Source organism: Protopterus annectens, chromosome 4.part0, assembly GCF_019279795.1.
Source record: "Protopterus annectens isolate FY-2018-M chromosome 4.part0, PAN1.0, whole genome shotgun sequence".
Classification (NCBI taxonomy): Eukaryota; Metazoa; Chordata; order Ceratodontiformes; family Protopteridae; genus Protopterus; species Protopterus annectens.
The window spans coordinates 833,966,136-833,988,635 of NC_056733.1; the positions used below are offsets into that span (position 1 = coordinate 833,966,136).

Genomic DNA, 22,500 nt, shown 5'->3' on the forward strand with positions numbered 1-22,500 from the left:
ATTGATGTGTGCGCGTCTTTGTATTGGTGTGTGTGTGTGCGCTCGTCTTTGTATTGTGTGTGTGTGTGTGTGTGTGTGCGTCTTTGTATTGGTGTGTGTGTGTGCGTCTTTGTATTGATGTGTGTGTGTGCGTCTTTGTAGAGGTGTGTGTGTGCATCTTTGTAGATGTGTGTGTGTGTGTGCATCTTTGTAGATGTGTGTGTGTGTGTGTGCGTCTTTGTAGAGATGTGTGTGTGTGTGCGTCTTTGTAGAGATGTGTGTGTGTGTGCGTCTTTGTAGAGGTGTGTGTGTGTGCGTCTTTGTAGAGGTGTGTGTGTGTGCGTCTTTGTAGAGGTGTGTGTGTGCGTCTTTGTAGATGTGTGTGTGCATCTTTGCAGGGATGTGTGTGCGCGTCTTTGTAGAGATGTGTTTGTGTGTGTGTGCGCGTCTTTGTAGAGGTGTGTGTGTGCGCGTCTTTGTAAAGGGGTGTGTGTGTGTGTATGTCTTTGAAGAGATGTGTGTCTTTGTATAGGTGTGTGTGTCTTTGTATGGATGTATGTGTGTGTGTGTGTGTGTGTGTCTTTGTATAGATGTGTGTGTGTCTTTGTCTTTGTATAGATGTCTTTGTGTAGATGTGTGTGTTTTTATAGATGTCTTTGTGTAGATGTGTGTCTCTTTGTATAGATTGTGTGTGTCTCTTTGTATAGATTGTGTGTGTGTCTCTGTATAGATTGTGTGTGTGTCTCTGTATAGATTGTGTGTGTGTCTCTGTATAGATTGTGTGTGTCTCTGTATAGATTGTGTGTGCGTCTCTGTATAGATTGTGTGTGCGTCTTTGTATAGATTGTGTGTGCGTCTTTGTATAGATTGTGTGTGCGTCTTTGTGTAGCTTGTGTTTGTGTGTGTCTTTGTATAAATTGTGTGTGCACCTGTCTTTGTATAGATGTGTGCGTGTATTTGTGTGTCTTTGTATAGGTGTGTGTGTCTTTGTATAGATGTGTGCTTGTGTGCGTCTTTGTATAGGTGTGTGTATAGATGTGTGTGTCTTTGTTTAGATATGTCTTTGTTTAGATTTATGTGCGTGTCTGTGTAGATGTGTGCGTGTCTTTGTGTAGATGTATGCGTGTGTGTGTCTTTGTATAGATGTGTGCGTGTGTATATATGTATATATATATGTATGTATGTATATATATATATATATATATATATATATATATATATATTAAAGAGATGTACATTTGCATATATGGTTGTATTTCACAAAGTCGCCTACCCACTCACTACATCAAACACAAATGGTTGAAACTCATTAAATTGGGGTGGATGTTTTATGTGGGAGGAGTTAAGCCCCACCCCCCTCCACTCCCTACTAATTATATAGTACCAACTCAAAGATCGCAAAACAGTGAGGATAAGGCAAAATCCCACTTTCCACTGTATATTGCCCCCCCCCCCCCCAAAAAAAAAAAAAAAAGACAAATCCTGGCATCCTGTTATGAACTGGTAGTTCATAAAGTAATTTTTCCTTTTCATTTTCTGGGAAAGTCCATCTGGGAACTGAAATGCTCATTTTTCAGTGGAGGGCCAGGCAGAAAAGTTCCAAAAACAAGCTTCCGTCCTAAACGTTCAATGTATTGAACAACTGACGTGTGTGTGTGTGCACGTGTGTGTGTGTGTGTGTGTGTGTGTACGCACGCGCGTATTATGTACATTCCTGTACATGCATATATGTACACACACATTTAATAAAATGTTTGTGTCTGTATCTTGACTTTACTTATTTTGTACTACATATAAATCTGAGTCACAGAAATGTCATTGATATATTTTCTAAAGTGAAATTAATACTGAAAATGATTTGATGTCAACCATAAGTGTGGTTACCAAGCAGTGTCTGGCTTGTGTTTGAAGGGGTATGAGGAACTCTTGTGATGTGGGTCGCTTTGCATTACTTGCTGCACTTAAACAACTAACTACTGTAGGAATATACAAAAAAAAAAAAAGATTTAATGCCCCAATTTTGACTTGAGTAGTTTGGCCTTGACTTAGTATTTAAGCACATCCTCACTGGTGTGCAAAAAGTGTATCAGAAAATTTTATAAAGCAAAACACAGTAAACTTACTTGTAGAAAAGCTTTTAATTTGCTGAAATGTAGCTCATGACTATAGCCATGGAGTGCATATGTAAATACCCTGATCGTCAGGAGCAATATTCTAGCTGTTGGATCTGGCGTTCTCCTTATGAGCTGCTGTGAAGCATTGCATGAAGTCCAGTTTCATATACGCATAAGTAATGCACATCTTGCTTGCTGAATTATATTTTTTCTGCTGTATTTTCTTTTCTTTATTACTGGCTAACCTCCTCTCAGCCCACTCTGCACAGTTTTTGTGCCGTTAGTATTAACCTATTCCACATGACAGGTGATGAGATACCCAATTAGTCTTTATTGTTGCTGAATAATTTCTCTTGTTTTTTTCTCCCTTCTCTACAAATGCATACACAGAGAAGCACACATAGGTTAGGATGTTAGCCATGCACATGAATATACAATGTATGAGGCATACTTGATGGCAAAAACTGCCAGTAGTACCTCTAAATCTTCACTAGATGGTAGTCATGAGCCACTGGGCCTCTTCACTAGATGGTAGTCTTGATCCACTGGGCCTTGATGTCCATATTGGTGGTTGGGAGGTATGGTCATACTGGTTTTTTGTTGTATTCCTACTGCCCTCAAGCTGCCACTAGCAGCCACTGTTTTCTAAGCATAGGCAAATGGTATGAAAAGTATGTTTTGTGCCTGTACTAATTATCCAGTAAGCTTAGCTATACTGTCTATTGCATTTAGCATTATATGTGCATGTTATAGTTATGCATAGGTGAATTTGTCTTTGTTTAAAACAACACAATTTTGTTTTTCCTCTTGAATTATACTCGAGTTTTGGTCAACTTTTTCTGGTATTTGTCATCTCACAGTAAAAAAATGTAACGCCAGAAAAAAATTGTAAGACTAGATTTTGAAAACAGAATTTACAGTTTGATACTGTGCATATGTAGTGATTTAGCACTGATTTTACTGTAGCATTTTGGACTAACACAATTATTTTAACAAACAATTGCTTTTACAGGGCACCCCTGACGTGAAGCTGTTTTCCAAGCCAATGGCCTTGAGCCTTTTGAGCAGGCACCTGTTGAAATCTTTTATTCACTCTGTAAGTAGACACTCTTGTTTTAGTAAAAGCAGCGTTTTTAGACCCAGCAAAATAAAGGGCTATATGATAAAGAAATGTATAGCTATGCTATCAACCTCATTGTGTATTGCATTTTCTATGACATTATGGGCATTCAATTCTGTGGAGGGGATAGCATTAATGTTTGCTACATACTGTTGGGGTTATTGGTTCCATCCTCTGAACCGAGCCGGCCTTGTACCAAGCTCGCGTCAGCCAAAAACTCTCGAGCCAAGATCCTACCCAGAATGCTCTGCTCCCTGTTACCTCGGATCTCGTTTGCCACGTTGCTGTACAGCCATGTCAAGCCACTCTCTCTCAGCTAAGTGAAAAATGTTTTGAAAGATTCTATATTGTTAGTGCTTTAAAAGTTTTCAGTCAGTTACTATTTCTATACTCCTACCCTATCATATCTTGAAGACTCTCTCCCTATAGTTTATTTCCCTTTATTACCCTTTTTCTTACCTTTGAGGTAATTCTTCATTACCTTCATTGGTTATCCTTCCTTTCTCTCTTCTTACCCTTCTGGGTAGCCTTCTTAACTCTTTGGTACTGTCGTTCTTCTCCATATCATGTTGGACAAGAGAAAAGTAGTGTTGGTTTCAAACAGTGTAAGGATTGCGGACGTAAGTTACCGCTTTCTGGTGGCCATGACCTGTGTCTATTGCTTGAATGTCTCCCACCTTTCAGTGGATCCTTCGTGTGGGATTTGTAGAAATTTTTAGACCAGGACTCTCAATGAAAGAAAGAACACGTTAATCCTGAGGGGCCTCCTTAAAACTCCTTTCTGTGAGGCTATCTCTGGGTCAGAGGGCTCACCCCCTCCTGATAAACTCCTTAAAAGGTGGTGGTGTTTCCTCCTTCTCGAGATCACTCACTTCATCTCCCTCTGGAGATCGCAGGGAGTCGACTCATAAGGAGGTAATTTCCAGTCCGGCGCTGCCACCTGTGACCTTTCGGCTCCTGGCTCGGCACCGCCCCAGATGATTCTTGCTCCAGCCATGTCCTCTTTATCGCCACTGGCACCAGAGTTCCCGGTGCAGACACAGCTACGACAGTTTCGTCGCAGCCTTCATTGGCACCATCTCTGCAGGTGCAATCTCTTTCAGCTCCAAGTTTGACTATTCTTTCCTCTACGATGCAGACCCCTTCGGCACAGACACGCTCTTCTGTGCAGTCCTTTTCGGCACCATCATTACTACCAGTGCAGACACCTTCCTTGACGGCACCCTACTCATCATTGCAGACACTTGCCTTTATCGGCGCAGACTACCTCAACACCATTCTCCTCAGTGCAGACACCTTCTGTTCCGGGCTCTGCACCACTCAAACTTTGGATCAGTTTGTTGGTAGCCAATACAGCCCTTTTCTAGAAAGGCTAAAATCACCTTCACGTTTCTTTGAGGTCAACCAGGAGTCTCTCTGAACAAGATGTGTTGCGGCTTGTTGACCAGTTGCTTGTGGCCAGGGATCTCTCTCAACTGTCTAAAGCTACGTTGCCTCTTTCAGATTAACGTATTTCTCCACAGACTCCAATGTACACTCCTCCTTCGACTTCCATGCATGCATCGAAGCCCCTTCCTCTAACAACAGCTTCCCTACCTCCGACTCTAATACTGGACCTCACTTTGGAGCCAGAGTCATCCTTGTGGCCCTCAGTGCACTGGGCATTGGGCTCTTCTCAGGCTAGTGGCTGTGCTGTGGGGGAGGGTATTCTTGGTTCCACTCTGATCTTTTCTATGACACCCTCCAGGAATCCTCCCTCCCTCATGCTCCACAGCCTCTTGAGACTCTAGGTCTGGGGCTCAGCTCTTAGGAGCGGGGTGTGACCCCGATTCCGAGGTTGTTGTGCTCTGTTCCAGGCTCCCATTCCTCTTTGGGCGGTCCAACCTTCCAGGCCATAGAGGGGGTGCTTTCCTCTGCTGACAAACCCCTCATGTCAGAGTCCTCTCCCCCCTCTGTGCCCTGTCACAAGCCACAACCACCAGGCACAAGGGCCTCAGGTTTCTCCCCATCAGAAGACTCCCTCTTTGCCCAGAACTCCCCACTAAGGAAGTACCTCACAAGGTTTTGTGCAAGAGGAAGCACATGGACTCCACTGAGGAGTCTTTGACCGAAGATATGGACTTTGACAGGGAAGGGTCCCCACGGTCACCCTCTGAGGTGTCCTTTGGTGATATCCTCGAGATCCTAAGACAGTGGGGTGACTGGAAGTCCTCCAGTCCTTCCTCAGTGGAATCTGTATTCCTGCAGGCCTTTTGTGCCTGGCCTCCTACCCTCCTGGATTACCCCGCCAGCCGATAAGCTTGTTCAGCGTGCATGTAAGGCTCCTGACACCCTGGAAGCTATACAGCGGAGGCCTGACAAGATCTTATCTCCCCCAGCTGAGCATCCCCATTGGTCAAAAGGCCTTCCAGTAGATGCCATGGTGGTGGCGGCTGTAACCCAGAAAGGCCTGGCAGAAGAGAGCCAGACTGTCCATCCGCCCAACATAAAGTCCCTGGTGATAAAGACTCGGGAAGCGTGTGTTTGCTTCATCGACCTCCGTCATAAGGTCCTTGAACTATTTGGCACACTTTATAATGCGGCAGAAGGATCTTATCATCTGACTCTCTGAAACCTTAGCAGGAGTGGTTTCTGATAAGGTCTGTGACAAAGTAGCTTCTCAGATAGTGACCTTAGAATCCATATCCAATTCTTCCATGCATCTTATTTCACACGCAATGGAAGGAGCAGCTAGAGTGGCAAGAGCAGGCATAGTCACAAGACGACATGCCTGGATGCACCTTTGCAGAATTCTGTAAAGCTTCCTTTATGAACACCCCCATCGAGGCCACTTCTTTGTTTGACCCTAAAGTAGGATAGCCTGGCCAGGTGCAAACAAGATGGCAAGACCCTATCTGCCGTTGGTGTCGGACACAACACTCCTCAACAATTCTACTCCAGAAATCAGAGGAGTGGGAAAATGTGGCACAGAAAATCACAGGGCTCTTTCTGTGACGCACGTGCCGAGTTCTCCCCTAGAGGCAGAGGGGGCAACTCCAATGGAAGACTCCCCTTTCGGGGCAGAGGAGGTCCACGAAACCGGGGTTCCAGAGATTCTTTCTCTTATTTCTATCAGTGCTCCTGAGGCATTGCCCTTGACTGCTCACTTCTGGAAGCGGTCGGGGTCATTTTTCCTTGTACCCAACTGCCTGGTGAAACAGAACCACCAATTCTTAGGTACAACGGAAAATATCCAGTGGCCATCGCATCCCCTTCCATCTCTCTCCAACCTCATCCAGAGACTTACCCGACTTTCCACCCAGTCAAAGGGAAGCAGCAGCACACGAAATCCGAAAGCTGATGCAAAAAAAAAAAGAGTCATCCAAACGGTCCCCCTAAACCAGATAGGATCCGGTTTTTACTCAAGGTTCTTTTTGGTGCCAAAAAAGACAGGGGCTGGAGACCGATTCTGGATCTCTGCACACTGAACAAATTTGTAAAAACAGAGAAATTCCTGAATGTCACGGTTCAGTCTATCCTTCCTCTTCTGGAAGAAGACTATTGGATGTGCTCTGTATATCTTCAAGATGCTTATTACCATATAAAATTGGACAAGCGCTCAAGAAGATACCTCCGCTTCTGCATAGGAGCTGGTCACTACCAATTTCAAGCACTGCCCTTCGGTCTCTCTACAGCCCCCAGAGTGTTCACCAAATGCATGGCAGTGGTCATCACTCACCTACGACTTCAAGGATTCCAGGCGTTTCCATACCTAGATGACTGGCTCCTTACCCCGCCCCCATCAAGCATCTACTGGAAGAAACCCTAGACTACACTCTCCTCACAGCACCAACACCTGGGAATCACTGTAAACTGGGAGAAGTCCAACACAACCCCAGCACAGTCTTTAGAATTCATCAGGGTACTGTTGGACACCAGGAATTGCACAGCATATCTTCCGGAGCACAAACTTCAAAGAGTAAGACAACAGGTTCAGCCACTGCTCTGTCACCACAAGTCTTCTGTTTGGGCCATACTCCAACTCTTGGGGTCAATGGCAGCCTCGATCACCATTGTTCCTCTGGTCAGATTCCATGCGAGACTTCTCCAGTGGTTGCTCCTCACTCAGAGGTACTCTACAACACCATTTGTCTTTTCAGATAAGTGTAATTCAGATGCAAACAAGATTTGTTCTGGTGGATGTCTCAAAACCCCCAACAATGGTTTCACCTCTTCAGCCCCCATCAACCGAAAGCCACGGTGACCAAGGATGCCTCCCTGATGGGGTGGGAGGGCTATGTCAGGGAAACTGTCCAAGGCACCTGGTCAGAGACGGAGGCCCTTTTGCATGTCGATGCCCTGGAATTGAGGGCAGTGCTACTAGCGTTGCAAGCATTCCATTCTATCCTTCTGTCGGGGACTATTGCAATCCAATCAGACATGTCAGTGGTCTGGAACATCAACAAGCAAGGGGGCACCAGATCTTCTCCATTATGCAGAGAGGCTTTGAGAATATGGTAATAACTGATAGCTTCCAACCACCATCTAATTGCAATGCACATTCCTGGGAGCTCCAGCATGATAGCAGAAAAGTTGAGCAGGTGCATTCTACAACCTCATGAGTGGTCCCTCAACCATGTGATAGTGGCAAAAATTTTCAGCCGCTGGGGCCAGCCTTACTGCGACCTATTTGCCTCCGCATCCAGCAACAAGTGCAGCAACTATTTTGCCCCTGATCCCCCCCCTAAGGGACGGTCACCAAGAGATGCTCTAGTCCACGCTTGGCCCTCTGCTCTACCTTATGCTTATCCTCTTCTACCTTCTCCCAATTTTTGAAGAAAGCACTGCAGTTAAAAAGCAAAGTGATCCTCATTGCTCCATATTGGCCTCGACAAGTCTGGTTCCCCTTCCTCTGGCCTCACCTGCTAGATCGACCATGGATCCTCAATCCTTCCCCAACATTGATCTCCCATCCGCAGGGTCTGACTCGCCCCAATCTAACAACCCTGAAGCTGACAGCTTGGTTTCTCCACTTCCTTTGATTGCCAGGCAGGATAACCTCTTGTCCCCGGTGCGCAATATTCTTATCGCATCTCATAAATCGTCCACCAGACTAATCTATCTCGGTAAATGGAAAAAGGTTTTCATTATGGGCTGTGAATAAACAATTAGACCTCTTGTCAGCCCCAGTTTCGGTGGTTTTAGATTACTTATCACATCTTTTCTAATCTGGGGTGTCAGCCTCTACTGTTCGTGTTCATCTAGCTGCCTTTTCAAATTTCCACATTGGTTTTCAGGATTCTTCACTCATGTCACATAGACTCTGTAAGACTTTCTTGAAGGGAGTTCTTCACCTAAAACCTCCCTTTAGAGAACCAGTACAACCTTGGGATTTGGCCTTGGTTCTACAAGCCCTAACAGCTCCCCCCATTGAACCTGCGTCTTCATGTGATTTAAAGAACCACACTTGGAAAACTTTGTTTCTGGTTGCAATCATAAAAACTTCAAGCCTTGTGCATCAAACGTCCCTATACATACATAGAGTATCACTGAGAACTAATGCTTCCTTTTTACCAAAAGTGGTGTAAGAGCGGTCTATCCAACCAGTCTATTGACCTCACAGTATTTTTTCCTAATCATTCTAACAGAGAGTATTGCCTGCACTCCCTGGATGTTCATAGGCAAATACGGTTTTATCTGGACAGAACAAAATCTACCAGTAAATCAGACCAATTATTTCTGGCCTTTTCTGGGCCAAGACTAGGTAATCCTGTTTCAAAAGTTACATTGGCGTCATGGTTGAGAAATTGCATTGCCTTTATCTACAACAAGAACAATCTCACCTTGCCTCAAAGAGTGAAAGCACATTCTACAAGGTATATGGCAACTTCAGCAGCTTTCCATGCTAGGCCTTCCCTCAATGACATTTGCTCAGCTGCGACTTGGTCCAAACCTCATACTTTTATCCTTCATTACAAATTGGATTTGGCCTCCAGAGGTAGAGCTTCTTTTGGCTCCATGGTGCTCAGGAATGTCCTTCCATGAGGGCCACCCAGGGATACAGGTAGCTGAGGACTCTGTCCCATTAATAAGGAATGAACAAAGATTAACAACATCAGATAAAGAAGTTGTGTCTTACCATAGCGTTCCATCTGTGTTGTTGATCTTTGTTCGTTCATTACTCCCCACCCTCTGTCCCCTTCCGGAGGTTCCTGGTTGATCTCATATATTCCTTTATTGTAGGTCTCTTATGACCAGAGGTAGCCTCTACTTTTGTCTATCAACTTGCAAACTCGATCTGAGGTAACAGGGAGCAGAACATTCTGGGCAGGATCTTGGCTTGAGAGTTTTTGGCTGACGTGAGCTTGGTATAAGGCTGTCTTGGTTCCGAGGACGGAACCGATACCCCCATCAGTAATGAATGAACGAAGATCAACAACACAGATGGAATGTTATGTTAAGACAAAACTTATTTTTTTATAAGCATTTATTATGGAAATATGCTCTAATACATAGATGCATATGCTCCTAACTAAGGACTTCATTGCCACCAGTCCGAACCACATTGTCATACGTTGGTCTGAACACCCTTCACATTTGTTTATTATACTGAGGCTATTTCTTTCAGATAAGTACCCCATTGGGGTTCTTTTCTAATTTTTCTTAATAGTTCAGTGGGTTACATGTCATCCAAGAAAGGGAAATGACTGTGTGGGTGGCAAATTCCCCATAAAAAACAGTATGATAGGTGCCTATTTTGCTTAGGTGCATCTCACAAACCACACTTAGTCTTCCATCTGTCAGGCTTTTGTACCCACAACAGTGTATAGCTGCCTTTCTTCACTCTCCATTTTCCCTGAGAACCAACATGTCAAGCTTTTGGCCCATGGCAGAATCGGCTCTCCCTGAGGTACAGCCGCTGCTTAAAGAGAAGGCAGAGAAGTCTAGGCTTGAGTCTGCATCCTCCACTGGATGTATGAGTTCATTGAGAACCCAGAGGATAACCTGGTATTTCTTTCAGTTTCTTCTGCCCCAACCTTCTCAGAGGCTGACATGAAATATGCTTCATGCTTCATCCTTGGAGACCTTGCAAATGTCCGTCACAGACGTTGAGGGGGAGCCATAACTGGTTATTTCTGAGGGGTCCAGAAGGATTCCTCAGATCCCTGTTGGGGAATGATGATGGATTCCTTAACTGAATCCAGGCAAGGATCTGAACCTCCAGATATTGTTAGCCTGGATGCCCCAGTGAAGAAAAGGCAAAAAACTAAGCATGCGGTGTCAGCTCCCAGGTATCCATAATGGGAGTGACAGAATTTCACTCAGTTTGATCAGTGCCTCGATGGCATTAAAGCCTCCTTGGGGGGGGGGGGTATTGGTTCCTGCACTGTCTTGGTCCTCTACCCCTAAGAGGGCTAGAGACCCCAGAGTCTTCGGATGAGAATGCTGATTCCTTAGCCTATTTCCTCTGCATTTCCTTCACCTTTAGATTATGGCTCTGAGGAAGCAGAATCAGTCGGTTCTGATTCTTCTTTGGATTAGCTTTTCTTTGGTGAGACAGTCCTATGTTTGATGGAGCATTTCAAATGGGATTGCTCCCAAGTATCAGAAGTTGGTAAGAGAATGTTATGAGTTGCTACAAATAGACTCTCCTAAACCTTCTGCTGGCCCTGCTGTGTTGGCTACTCTACTGGATATTTTTTTTTTTGCTGCTTCGATGACACTGGATTCTCAGCCTCCAGCTCCTAAGAAACCTAACCGGTTCTATAAGGTGCCGGATGTTTGCAAGTTTTTGTACAAGTGCCCTTCCTCTGCTCCTACAGTGATTTCGTTTTTTCTGCTGACGAGCCTTCTAGGCTGTTGCATTCTTCCAGGCTCCTTCCTTTGGATAAGGACAGCAGACCTATGGGAAGGATTGGTAAGAAGGTTTAAACTTCAGCTACTTTAGCCTTCAGGACCATTAATTACCAGACTCGTATGACTCCATACAACCTGTGTTGTCTTTCCCAGAATGGAAAGATTGTTTCTGATATGCCTGAATCTGAGGGTAAGGCCTCAGCGGTCTCCTTGCTGAATTCCATTTCTCAGGTTGACTGTCACATCTATCAAATGCAGCTATGATGCAGCAGATGCATCTTCTAAGGCTGCTGGCACTAGCTCTGAGATGAGGCACTGTTCCTGACTTCACCTTCAGACCTTGCCAGGTAATATCAAAGAAGAACTTCTGGATCCTTCCTTGGATAACTAGAATTTGTTTGGTACTGCTGTGGCTAATCTTTTCAAGGCCTTACAGGATCAAGATATGATCATGAAAGACTTGAAGCAGATGTTTGTTTTGCCTATCCACAAGTTTTAGGAACCGTCAGAGTAAGACTGTTTGTGTAGAATGTCTAGACAGACTTTCAAAGGTAGAACGCTCATAGGTGTGTTTTTTCTGATAAGCCTACTCAAGTGCCCAGGCCACAGAAGCAGTCCCTTTCCTAACCAGTCTGCAGCCATCTGATTGTCTGCCCTCCTTTCCTCTCAACCAGGTTCCCTTGTCCCTTAAGCTTTTTCTTTCTCTACCAATTTGGCAGGTGATTACCCCAGACACCTGGATTGTCTCCGTTATTCAGCAGGGTTACTTTACGACCTGGAAAACCATACCCTCTTTTTCCAGTATTCCCCAACCACTTGCAGAACAGCTTCCAGGGTACCATTCAACCCATTACACAGACTGAGGGATTTGGGATTTTATTCTAGGATGCATTTGGTCCCTAGAAAGGAAAGGTCTTTGAGACCTGACTAAGGTAGCTTTCTTTTTTGAACATCTTCCTCATAGTACCTTCCTTTTGAATGCTCTCTCTTCAGACTCCTGTGTTGCTTACCCAGGCCTTTCTTGTTTCCTTGAATCTGAAGGAACGTTACCTTCACATCACTATCCACCCTCTGTTCATGAAATATTTGCATGTCTTGGATGTTCTTCGTGTTTCACTGTTGCAGTCATCACATTTGGGTTATCTGCTTGCAGTAGCCCTCAGTCGGCCTGATTATCAAAGTCTTGGGTCCTGCATCGGTTGCTGTCTCATCTTCCATGACGTCAGGTAGTCAGGGGTATAAAGCATACAGCTGACTCCATTACATCAGTCTTTCTTGCCGTGCGGTTCGCAAGTGCCGGTCGGCCGACTCCAGAAATTTTCAGTTTCGAGTTTCAGAACCGAAGTGTCTAACTAAAGGTAAGTACCCCGTTGGGGGAAACTTTTCTTGCTCTAAACCGATGTCAGTAAAAGTCAATAATTGTATTTCTTGTGGAAAGCAAATACCTCAAAGATTTTCATTTGTACTGTATTCCTTGCCTAGGCCCTGACCACGACGTACCTTGCTGGCGGTTTTGTGCCGTATTTAAACCATGAACTATTCGTCTGTATATTTTCGCTTCTAAATATTTTGATACTGTGTTCAATTATCCAGATATGTCTTCGGTAAGCCACCCGACTACTGACATTCCAAAAAAACCGCAAAGATGAAGACAGAGACAGGCTGCCTAGGTCCAAAACTGCCGACGACGCTTCTAAGCTAGTCGCCAGTTCGCCGGTAGTCAGGGTGGCACTTTCGCAGCCCCAGATACCCACTACTTCAGATTCACAGGCCTCTACTGAGACCCATTCGGAGTCCGGTATGCTACGAGATGCTTCAACTGTGGAACCTGCGGATGTCTCTACCTTGGTGAGTCCGCAGCCGCTGTTCAGGCACCGGCTTCTGAGGGTGTATTCAGGTCTACTGACTTGCTTATTAAACCAATGCCATCTTCTTCTTCAAGGCCTAAATCTCGAAGCATGCCTAGAAGACCGGCGCCCAGACCGCATGGTTAGGCCTCTATGCCTAAAAAAACAAATAAGAATGGCTGAAGACCTCATAACTTTAATCAGGGGAAGCCAGCCTTCCCCCTCTAAGAAACCTAGGACTCAATTTCCGTATGATACTTCTGACCAGGATTCTGAAAATTCTGTTTCCTCTGGTGACCAGGATTTATCCTTATCTACCTATGAGGATTCTGATGCAGAGGATTCTATTCCCTCTGCTTCTCCCCCAGAGGATTTTTCTTTTGGTGAGACCTTGCATACTCTTAGGGTGCATTTTCACTGGGAAAGCCAGGATTACTCTGATTCTAAAAAGAGGCGTAGGGATTTCTTACTCCTGCCCCAACACAGGCCTTTAGCTATTCCTCCTGTGCTAGACATTGTTGATGATGCCTTTTTGGAATCTAGCTTGGCCCCTGATTCTTTACCTCCTGCTCCCAGAAAACCTGATGGATATTGCAGGGTTCCTGACTCTCGCAAGTTTTTTTAAAAAAAATCCTACTGCTGATCCCGAGACCATTTCACAAGGACCCAAGGGCATTAAGGCTACTTCTGCCAAATATCCTACCCCCTCTGATAGAGATTCCAAGGCCCTGGATAGATAGGGAAGGCATACACCTCTGCAACCTTGGCCATCAGGGCCTTAAATTGCCAGTTTCATATGTTAAAGTATCAGCAGTATATTATTGGATTGCTTAAACAGAAGATGATGTTGATTCCTGACTGTGCTGAAAATAAGGATTTACAGTATTTAATGCATTCAGCTGAACAGGTTGGAAAACATCCTTTGCAATGTGATTCACTAGAGGCATCTTGCAGGGCTGCTGTCACCGGGTCTGTACTTGGAAGGCATGCTTGGCTTAAGGAGCAAACTTTTCCAGATCATGTTAAAACTAAATTGCTGGATGCTCCCTTAAATCAGGACCGCCTGTTTGGCGACAAAGCAGAAGTTGTTCTTAAAAAGATGGGAGGAAAAAGCTAAATCTATGCAGACAGTTAAAAATTTCCTTAAAGCCTCTGAGATTTAGTAGGCATTGGCCCTCTAAGAATTGGTCTTTTCATGCCTCTTCCAGGTCTTCAGTCCAAACCCAGAACCAGCAGAACACCCAGGCTTCAGTCCCAGGGTACGCACAGGACTAAGCAGTGGTGGGCTCCCACTTCCAAATTAGGGAGTAGTAAGACTTCCCCCTATGGTAAGCTGTTTCAATGACTTAACTTTAAAACGTCCAAGCACTTCTCATCTGACTGCTCCATTATGGGGAAAGATTGCTCTGCAAGCAAAAAACTGGGAACTCCTTACCCAGGACAAATGGATTTTAAATTCTGTTTCCCAAGGATACAGATTTCACTTCCACACGTTACCAACCCCAAACGGTTGGCCAGATCTAGCCACAGATCAATGGGCAGAGGCTCAAAAGCAAGTACTCTCTTTTTTAAGCTTAAAGTTTATTCATGCTGTACCAGAAGAGGAAAATGGACAAGGTTTTTACTCGAGGCTTTTCCTGGTACCCAGAAAAGACGACTCATGGCGTCCTATACTGGACCTTTCTATCCTAAACACCTTTTTCTTAATTTCAAAATTCTAACTCTTCACCAGTTGCTTCCTATGCTAGGAAAGGATGCCTGGTTGGCAACACTGGATTTAAAGGAAGCCTACCTGCACATCCCAATCAGGGAGTCTTGCAGAAGATGCCTACACTTCAAAGCAGGCTACGTGCACCATCAGTTCTCTGCACTGCCCTTTGGCTTATCTACTGCACAAAGTGCCTAGCTCCAGTCATTGCCTTTTCCAGGCAAAGAAATATTCAAATATACCCATACCTGGACGATTGTCTAATTCAGGCAGAAAGCCAGGACATACTTTTGAATCATCTGGCATTTATACAAAAGATGCTAACTTGTCTGGGGTACACCATAAATGAAAAGAAATCGCATCTTGTACCTGTCAGCAAATTCTATTCCTGGGAGCAAGCTTGAACACAACTTCCCAGATGGCTTTCCTCACGCCAGAGACACAAATTCATTTGACAACTTATTTCAAACTAATGTCCACAAAAACTCTGCTATCTGCGAGGCAAATACTGCAAACCTTGGGGTTCATGGCCTCCTACAGTCTACTAATTCCATATGCAAGACTGCACATGAGGAAACTACAATGGTATCTAAAAAGCCTATGGTGTCAACATTCTCAGGATCTCAAAGCAATGATTCCTATCATTCCTTGCCTACAGTTAGAGTTCCTTTGGTGGGCAGAGGCCTGCCACCAAAACAAAGGACTACCATTCACTCTACCCCCTGCCACCCAAACCCCAACAACACACGCATCAGACTATGCATGGGGGGGGGGCTCACCTGGCAGGGAAGTGCATTCAGGGCAAATGGAACCCAAGTCAAACGCACCTGCATATCAATCAAAAAGAAATGTTAGCTGTACAGAATGCTCTGACAGCCTTCAAGGACCACATTCTTCCTGGACAATTAATGGTAAAGACGGAAAACACCGCTGTTATGTGGTACATAAACAAGCGGGGGGGGTAGCCATTCATACCCCCCTCTGCAGACTAGCCATAGTTCTGTGGAACACAGCCTTGAGCTACCAAGTGCATCTACAGGCTCAATTCTCAATTTTGAATTTTCACAATATAAGTTTCTGACTTTTTATAGTTATGTATTCATGCAAAGGCTTTCATTGGTTAACTGTTTAATTGATAAGTGTTTAAATACAGAAGTGATGAAGTGTTTTATTAAAGTCTGAAGAAGCGTCCAGAGTAGACGTGAAAGCGCTAACAACCCATGGAATAAAGTTCTTTTGCTGTTCAAGTATAAAAAAAAAATTTTATTGATTTTTGCTTTTTTGGTTGATGGTTGGCTTCGATAGTCGTGGAGTACCTGCACCTTGATATTGACATCTCTCTCAGGATTACATTTTCCTAGGCTACAGATTCCAGACTATTCCAATGCTATCTCTTCCTGCCTGTAAGGTTTTGTCCCCCTCAAATTCCTTCCTATCCCTGCTTTCCAAGTCCTTTCTTCAGCCAGGAAGATGCTCGTGTTTCACTGTTGCAGTCATTACGTTTGGGTAATCTGCTGGCAGGTTGCCCTCAGTCGGCCTGATTAACAAAGTCTTGGGTCCTACCTCGGTTGCTGTCCCTTCTTCCATGATGTCAGGTCGTCAGGGGTATAAAACATGTAGCCGACGCCATTACATCAGTCTTTCTTGCCGTGCGGTGCCCGAAGCAGAAGCAGTTCGCAAGTGCCGGTCGGCCGACTCCTGAACTTTTCATTTTTGAGTTTCAAAACCGAAGTCTTCAACTTAAAGCCAAGTACCGCGTTGGGGGAAACTTTTTCTTGCTCCTTGCCAATGTCAGTAAAAGTTAATAATTGCATTACTTGTGGGAAGCAAATACCTCATAAAGATTTTCATTTGTACTGTATTCTTTGCCTAGGCCCTGACCACGACGTACCTTGCTGTCGGTTTTGTGGTTTATTTAATCAGCGCACTATCTGTCATCGGTACATTTTTGCCTCTAAATATTTTGGTTCTCGGTTTAATTATCCAGAAATAACGTCTGTTAGTTATCCGACTACCGGAATTCTGAAAAAATGCAAAGAAAAAGACAGGCCGTTGAGGTCCAAAACTGCCGACGACCCTTCTAAGCCAGTCGCCAGTTCGCCGGTACTCAGTGAGGTGCTTTCACAGCCCCTGATACCTGCTACTTCTGACTCGCAGGTCTCTACTGAGACCCATTCGGAGTCCAGTATGCTGCAAGATGCTTCACCTATGGAACCTGCGGATGTCTGTACCTTGGATGGGTCCACAGCCACTGTGCAGGCACCGGCTTCTGTTTTCAGGCCTACAGACTTGCGTATTAAACCAACTCCACCTTCTATTCTAAGACCTAAATCTCGATCTGTGTCTAAAAAACTGACGCCCAGGCCACATGTTGGCCCTTATGCCTAAAAAACAAATGATCAAATTGTCTGAAGATCTTATTAACGCTAATCCGGTGTAGTCACCCCCCCCCCCTCTAAGAGGCCTAGGACTGACCTTGACTATGAATCTTCTGATCAGGACTCTGTTTCTTCTAATTCTTCCCATGACCTGGATTTGTCCATGCCTACTTATGAGGATTCTAATGCAGAGGATTCTATTCCCTCTGCTTCCCCCCCTGAGGATTTTTATTTTGGGGAAACTTTACATACCTTAAGGGAACATTTCCACTGGGAAAATCAGGAATTTTCTGAATCTAAAAAGAGGCTTAGGGATTTCCTTCTTCTTCAGCATAGGCCTTTGGCTATACCTCCTCTAGTAGACTTTGTTGATGTGTTTTCACAATCTAGTATGGCTGCTGATTCCCTGCCTCCAGCTCCTAGTAAACCTGGCAAGATACTACAGGGTTCCTGAGTCCCACAAGTTCCTTTTCAAAAATCCTGTTGCGGATCCAGAAACCATTTCTCAGGGGCCCAAGGGCATTAAGGCTTCTACTGCTTAAAATCCTACACTTTCTGATAGAGACTCCAGGGCACTGAACAGATCGGGTAAAAAGGTTTATACTTCTGCAACCTTGGCAATCAGGGCTTTAAACTGCCAATTTTATATGCTAAAATATCAGCAGCATATTATGGGACTGCTTAAACAGAAAATTGTTGATTTCTGACTGTGTGGAAAATTTAAAGATTTACAGGATTTATTGCATTCTGCTGAACAAGTTGAAAAACATACTTTGCAATGCGGTTTTGATTCTTTAGAGGCGTCTTGCAGGGCTGCTGTTACTGGGTCTGTGCTTAGAAGGCATGCTTGGATTAAGGAGCAATCTTTGCCTGATCATGTTAAAGCAAAATTGTTGGATGCTCCTTTAAATCAGGATTGCCTGTTTGGCAATAAGGCTGAAGAAGTTCTAAAAAAAAAGATGGAAGATTAAGCTAAATCTATGCAAACTGTAAAAGATTTCTTACAAGTGCAACCTCCGAGATTTAGTAGGCACTGACCTACGAAGAATTGGTCCTTTCCCGCTCCTTCCAAAGCCACTCAAACCAAGCCCAGACACACCAAAAGCACCAGGTTTTAGTCCCAAGGGACTCTCAGAACTAAAGAATGGGGGGCATCCACTTCCAAATCTGGAAATAAGACACCCCCTATGGTAAACAGTCTCAATGACTTTCCTTTAAAATTGCCAAGCACTTAACTTTCAGTCACCCCTTTCGGGGAAAAGATTGCTCTTCATGCAAAAAACTGGGAACTCATAACCCAGGACAAATGGGTTTTAAATAGTGTCCCAGGGATACAGATTTTATTTCCACACATTGCCAACACCAAACGGGTGGCCAGACCTGCCCCCAAATCAGTGGGCAGAGGCTCAGAAGCAAGTACTCTCCCTCTTAAACATGGGGGCTATTCAACCAGTAACAGAAGAGGAAAAGGAACAAGGTTTCTATCCCAGGCCTATCCTGGTACCCAGAAAAGACAAATCTTGGCGTCCAATTCTGGACCTCTCTACTTCTAAGCACCTTTCTGGATATTCCAAAATTCAAGATGCTGACTCTTCACCAGTTACTTCATATGCTAGGCAAAGATGCCTGGTTGGCAACTTTAGATTTAAAAAAAGCTTACCTGCATATCCCAATCAGGGAATCTTGCAGAAGATACGTACGCTTCAAAGCAGGCTCTTTGCATCATCAGTTTTCTGCACTGCCCTTTGGCTTGTCTACTGCGCCCAGGGTATTCATAAAGTGCCTGGCTCCAGTAATTGCATTTTGCAGGCAAATATTCAGATATATCCATACCTGGATGATTGTCTAATTTAGGCAGAAAACCAGGCCGTACTTATAAATCATCTGGCGTTTGTAAAAAGGGTTCTAACTTGTCTTAGGGTATGCCATAAACGAAAATAAATCACAACTGGTACCCTCTCAGCAGATTACATTCCTGGGTGCAAGCTTGAATACAACTGCCCAGATGGCTTTCCTCACGCCAGAAAAGCAAATTCATTTGGTAACTTACTTCAAGTGGCCACAAAAACCCTGCTATCTGCAAGACAAATACTGAAAGCTTTGGGGTTCATGGCCTCCTGCATTCTTCTAATTCCATATGCAAGACTGCATATGAGGAAACTTCAGTGGTACTTAAAAAGTCTATGGAGTCAACATGGTCACAGCCTGGAAGCAAGGATTCCTAACATACCTTGCCTATGTCTGGAGTTCCTATGGTGGGCAGAGGCCTGCCACGAAAACAAGGGACTCCCATTCACACTACCCCCTGCCGCCCAAACCCTAACTACAGACGCATCAGACTATGCATGGGGGGCTCACCTGGCAGGGAAGTGCATTCAGGGCAAATGGACCCCAAATCAAATGCACCTACATATCAATCAAAAAGAAATGTTAGCTGTACAGAATGCTCTGACAGCCTTCAAGGACTACATTCATACAGGACAACTAATGGTAAAGATGGACAACACCACGGTTATGTGGTACATAAACGAGCAAAGGGGTACTCATTCCTACCCCCCTCTGCAGACTAGCCATGGCATTGTGGAGTACTGCCTTGAGCTACCAAGTGCAACTACATGCTCAATTCCTGCCAGGAAAACTGAATACACTGGCAGATGGACTAAGCAGAAATCGCATGGACCCACACGAGTGGAAACTGGAACCGCGGATTTTCAACATGTTGACAAGCAAATGGGGGATCCCAGACATCTATTTTCCTTCCCCCACAACTAGCTGGACAACTTTTGCAAAAGGACTCCTCACAAAAAAGCCTGGAAAGTGGATGCTCTGTCATTCAGCTGGAAAAACCTATCGGTCTACGCCTTTCCCCCTCTGCCTCTGCTCTCCAAAGTTCTGCTAAAAGTTAAACAGGACAAACCAAAAACGATTTTGATTGCTCCAGACTGGCCATGCCAACACTGTTACCCCTCCTGCGCAGTGTCACAAATTTCCCCATGGCACCTGCCTCAGACACCTTCCTTACTGTCTCAGCAGGAGAACCAAATTCTGCACCCTCAGCTCCCAACATTGATCCTTGCAGCTTGGCTAATCATTTAAATTCACCCTTAGCATCACTCAGCAAACCTGTGATGGATGTCATCTTGGAGGCGAGAAGATCTAGTACTAGAAAATCTTATGCTGACAAATGGAAAAGATTCTGTGCCTGGAATCAATCTCAAGGGATGAGCACAGCAGCGCCCAATTTACCTCAGATTTTACAATACTTAACTGAGATGCTTCACAGGGGCCTGTCTTTTTTCCTCCATTAAAATCCATGCCTCAGCCATTTCAGCTCATTATAACACAGAACCTCCCCTCTTCTCTCATCCTCTGCTCAAGCAGTACCTCAGAGGGGCCAAAAACTTGAGACCACCCAGGAGAGCTCCATCCCCTGCCTGGGACCTTAACTTTATATTTCAGAAACTCACTCTACCTCCTTTCGAGCCATCTACTACTGCAGGCTTAAAATTTCTTTCTTGGAAAACAGCCTTCCTTCTAGCAATCACTTTAGCTAGAAGGATATCGGAGTTACAGGCCCTTATGGCACTGGAGCCTTTCATCATCTTTCATGCGGACAGGGTGTCACTCAGGACCAATACATCCTTCATGCCCAAGGTGGTATCCAGTGTGGCTCTTAATCAGTCCATTCATTTGCCAACTTTCTTTCCCAATCCACAGAACAAAGGGGAACAGATTCTGCATTCATTGGATGTGAACAGACAAATTAGATTCTACTTGGACAGGACAAAACCTCTAAGAAAATCTCAACAACTGCTGGTAGCATTTGCTGCAGGGGCAGAGGGAAAGGCTATTTCAAAACAAACCATTTCTAAATGGATAAGCCATTGCATTCATTTCTGCTATAAGCACCATGGAAAACCTATCCCCCAGGGGGATCAGATCTCATTCCACCAGGGCTGCATCTACTTCTGCAGCCTTCCTCAGAGGTGTTCCTTCCAGGGATATTCTAGAAGCTGCTACTTGGAGTTCAGTTCATACTTTCGCCAAGCATGATCATTTACCAATTTTCTCTAATTCCAGAGCTGGCTTTGCCACTGCTGTCTTGCAGGGCCTTATAGCTGGTCCTAATGCTGTATAAATCCATCCACCCAACCATAGCTTTGGGAATCTGCCCAAATGTAATGACTGCAGCAGTGAAACACGAAGAACATAGTACAGTTGTGTACACTTACATTAAATTAAATGTAGATGTTCAAGTGTATTCACTGTTGCAGTCCTGGTTACCCTCCCTCCAGACCCCTGTTTTTCTCTTGCTATACCTCTACTTTCTTTTACTATGCTTAAAAGCCTTTTTGGTGTATTTGCTTTTGGTTGGAGGTATACTTTTGTGTTTTTAATTTTATTTTGCTCCCCATTAGGGGGGCACCTGACATCTGGGGCAAGAAAAACTGATGTAATGGTGTCTGCTACATGTTTTATACCCCTGACGAACTGACGTCATGGAAGAAGGGACAGCAACCGAAGTAGGACCCAAGACTTTGTTAATCAGGCCGACTGTGGGCAACCTGCCAGCAGATTACCCAAATGTAATGACTGCTACAGTGAATACACTCGAACATCTACATTTATGGCAAGTGTACACAACTGTACTTTTCTCAGGGCTCTAGGGTTTTTGGCCTCTATTATTCCCTTACTTCTCTAGGCAAGGCTTCATATGAGGAAGTTTCAGTGGTACCCTGAAATCAGTCTGGCTTCAACACACTGAACCATCTCATTCCTTTGCTCCCTTCTGTGACTGGAATTTCACTGGTGGATTAGGCAGCTATCTCTCAGTCCAGGTGTTCCTTTCCACCTTCCTCAGCATTCTAAGGAACTCCTCACAGATGCATCAGAGCTGGGATGGGGAACTGCTTCAGACACTATGAAAGTACAGGGCCTTTGGTCTCCTTAGCAGAGGGTGGCTCACATCAACATCAAGGAAATGTGGGCTCTCATTCTCTACCTTCAAGCTTTCCATGTGCTTTGGGTTCTGGGTCCCCTTGAAGGTTTATACAAACAACACCACATCAACAAACAAGGGAGCAAGAGGTCTTAGCTTCTTTGGTTGGCCTATCAAGCATGGGAAATGGCCATCAATCTACAAGTCACCCTACAGGCAGTCTGTATACCCTCAAAGAGCAATCTTGTGACAGAGTTTTTCAGCAGGTCCAGGACATAGCTTGATGAATGGATACTTCATAGGGATGTGTTTCTGGACGTAGTTAGTCTGTGGGGTAGTTGTGAAGTACAACGTTTTGCCTCCCCTCTGAACACGCAACTTCTCATTTCTGTTAAAGTCCCAATTCCTTTGGCTTGGAATGTGAACACCATGACTTTCTTAGAAGGGGTTGTTCCTGTATGCCTTTCCTCTCCTTCCTGTGCTTCCAAGAATCCTACACAAAATCAAGAAGAATACTCCAAAAACCTCGTTTTTGACTCAATTTTGGCCCAGACAGCTCTCGTTCCCCCACCTTTTCCA

At 44.6% G+C, this 22,500-nt stretch overlaps 1 protein-coding gene across 1 annotated transcript in view; it reads left to right on the forward strand.

Moving 5' to 3' along the window:
* Positions 1-22,500, forward strand: part of CDC45 (cell division cycle 45) — a gene marked incomplete in the record, with an annotated part of 734,635 nt that overhangs the window by 533,678 nt on the left and 178,457 nt on the right. The window contains 1 exon segment of the mRNA XM_044068778.1: positions 3,106-3,189. Coding sequence (XP_043924713.1) covers positions 3,106-3,189 — 84 coding nt within the window.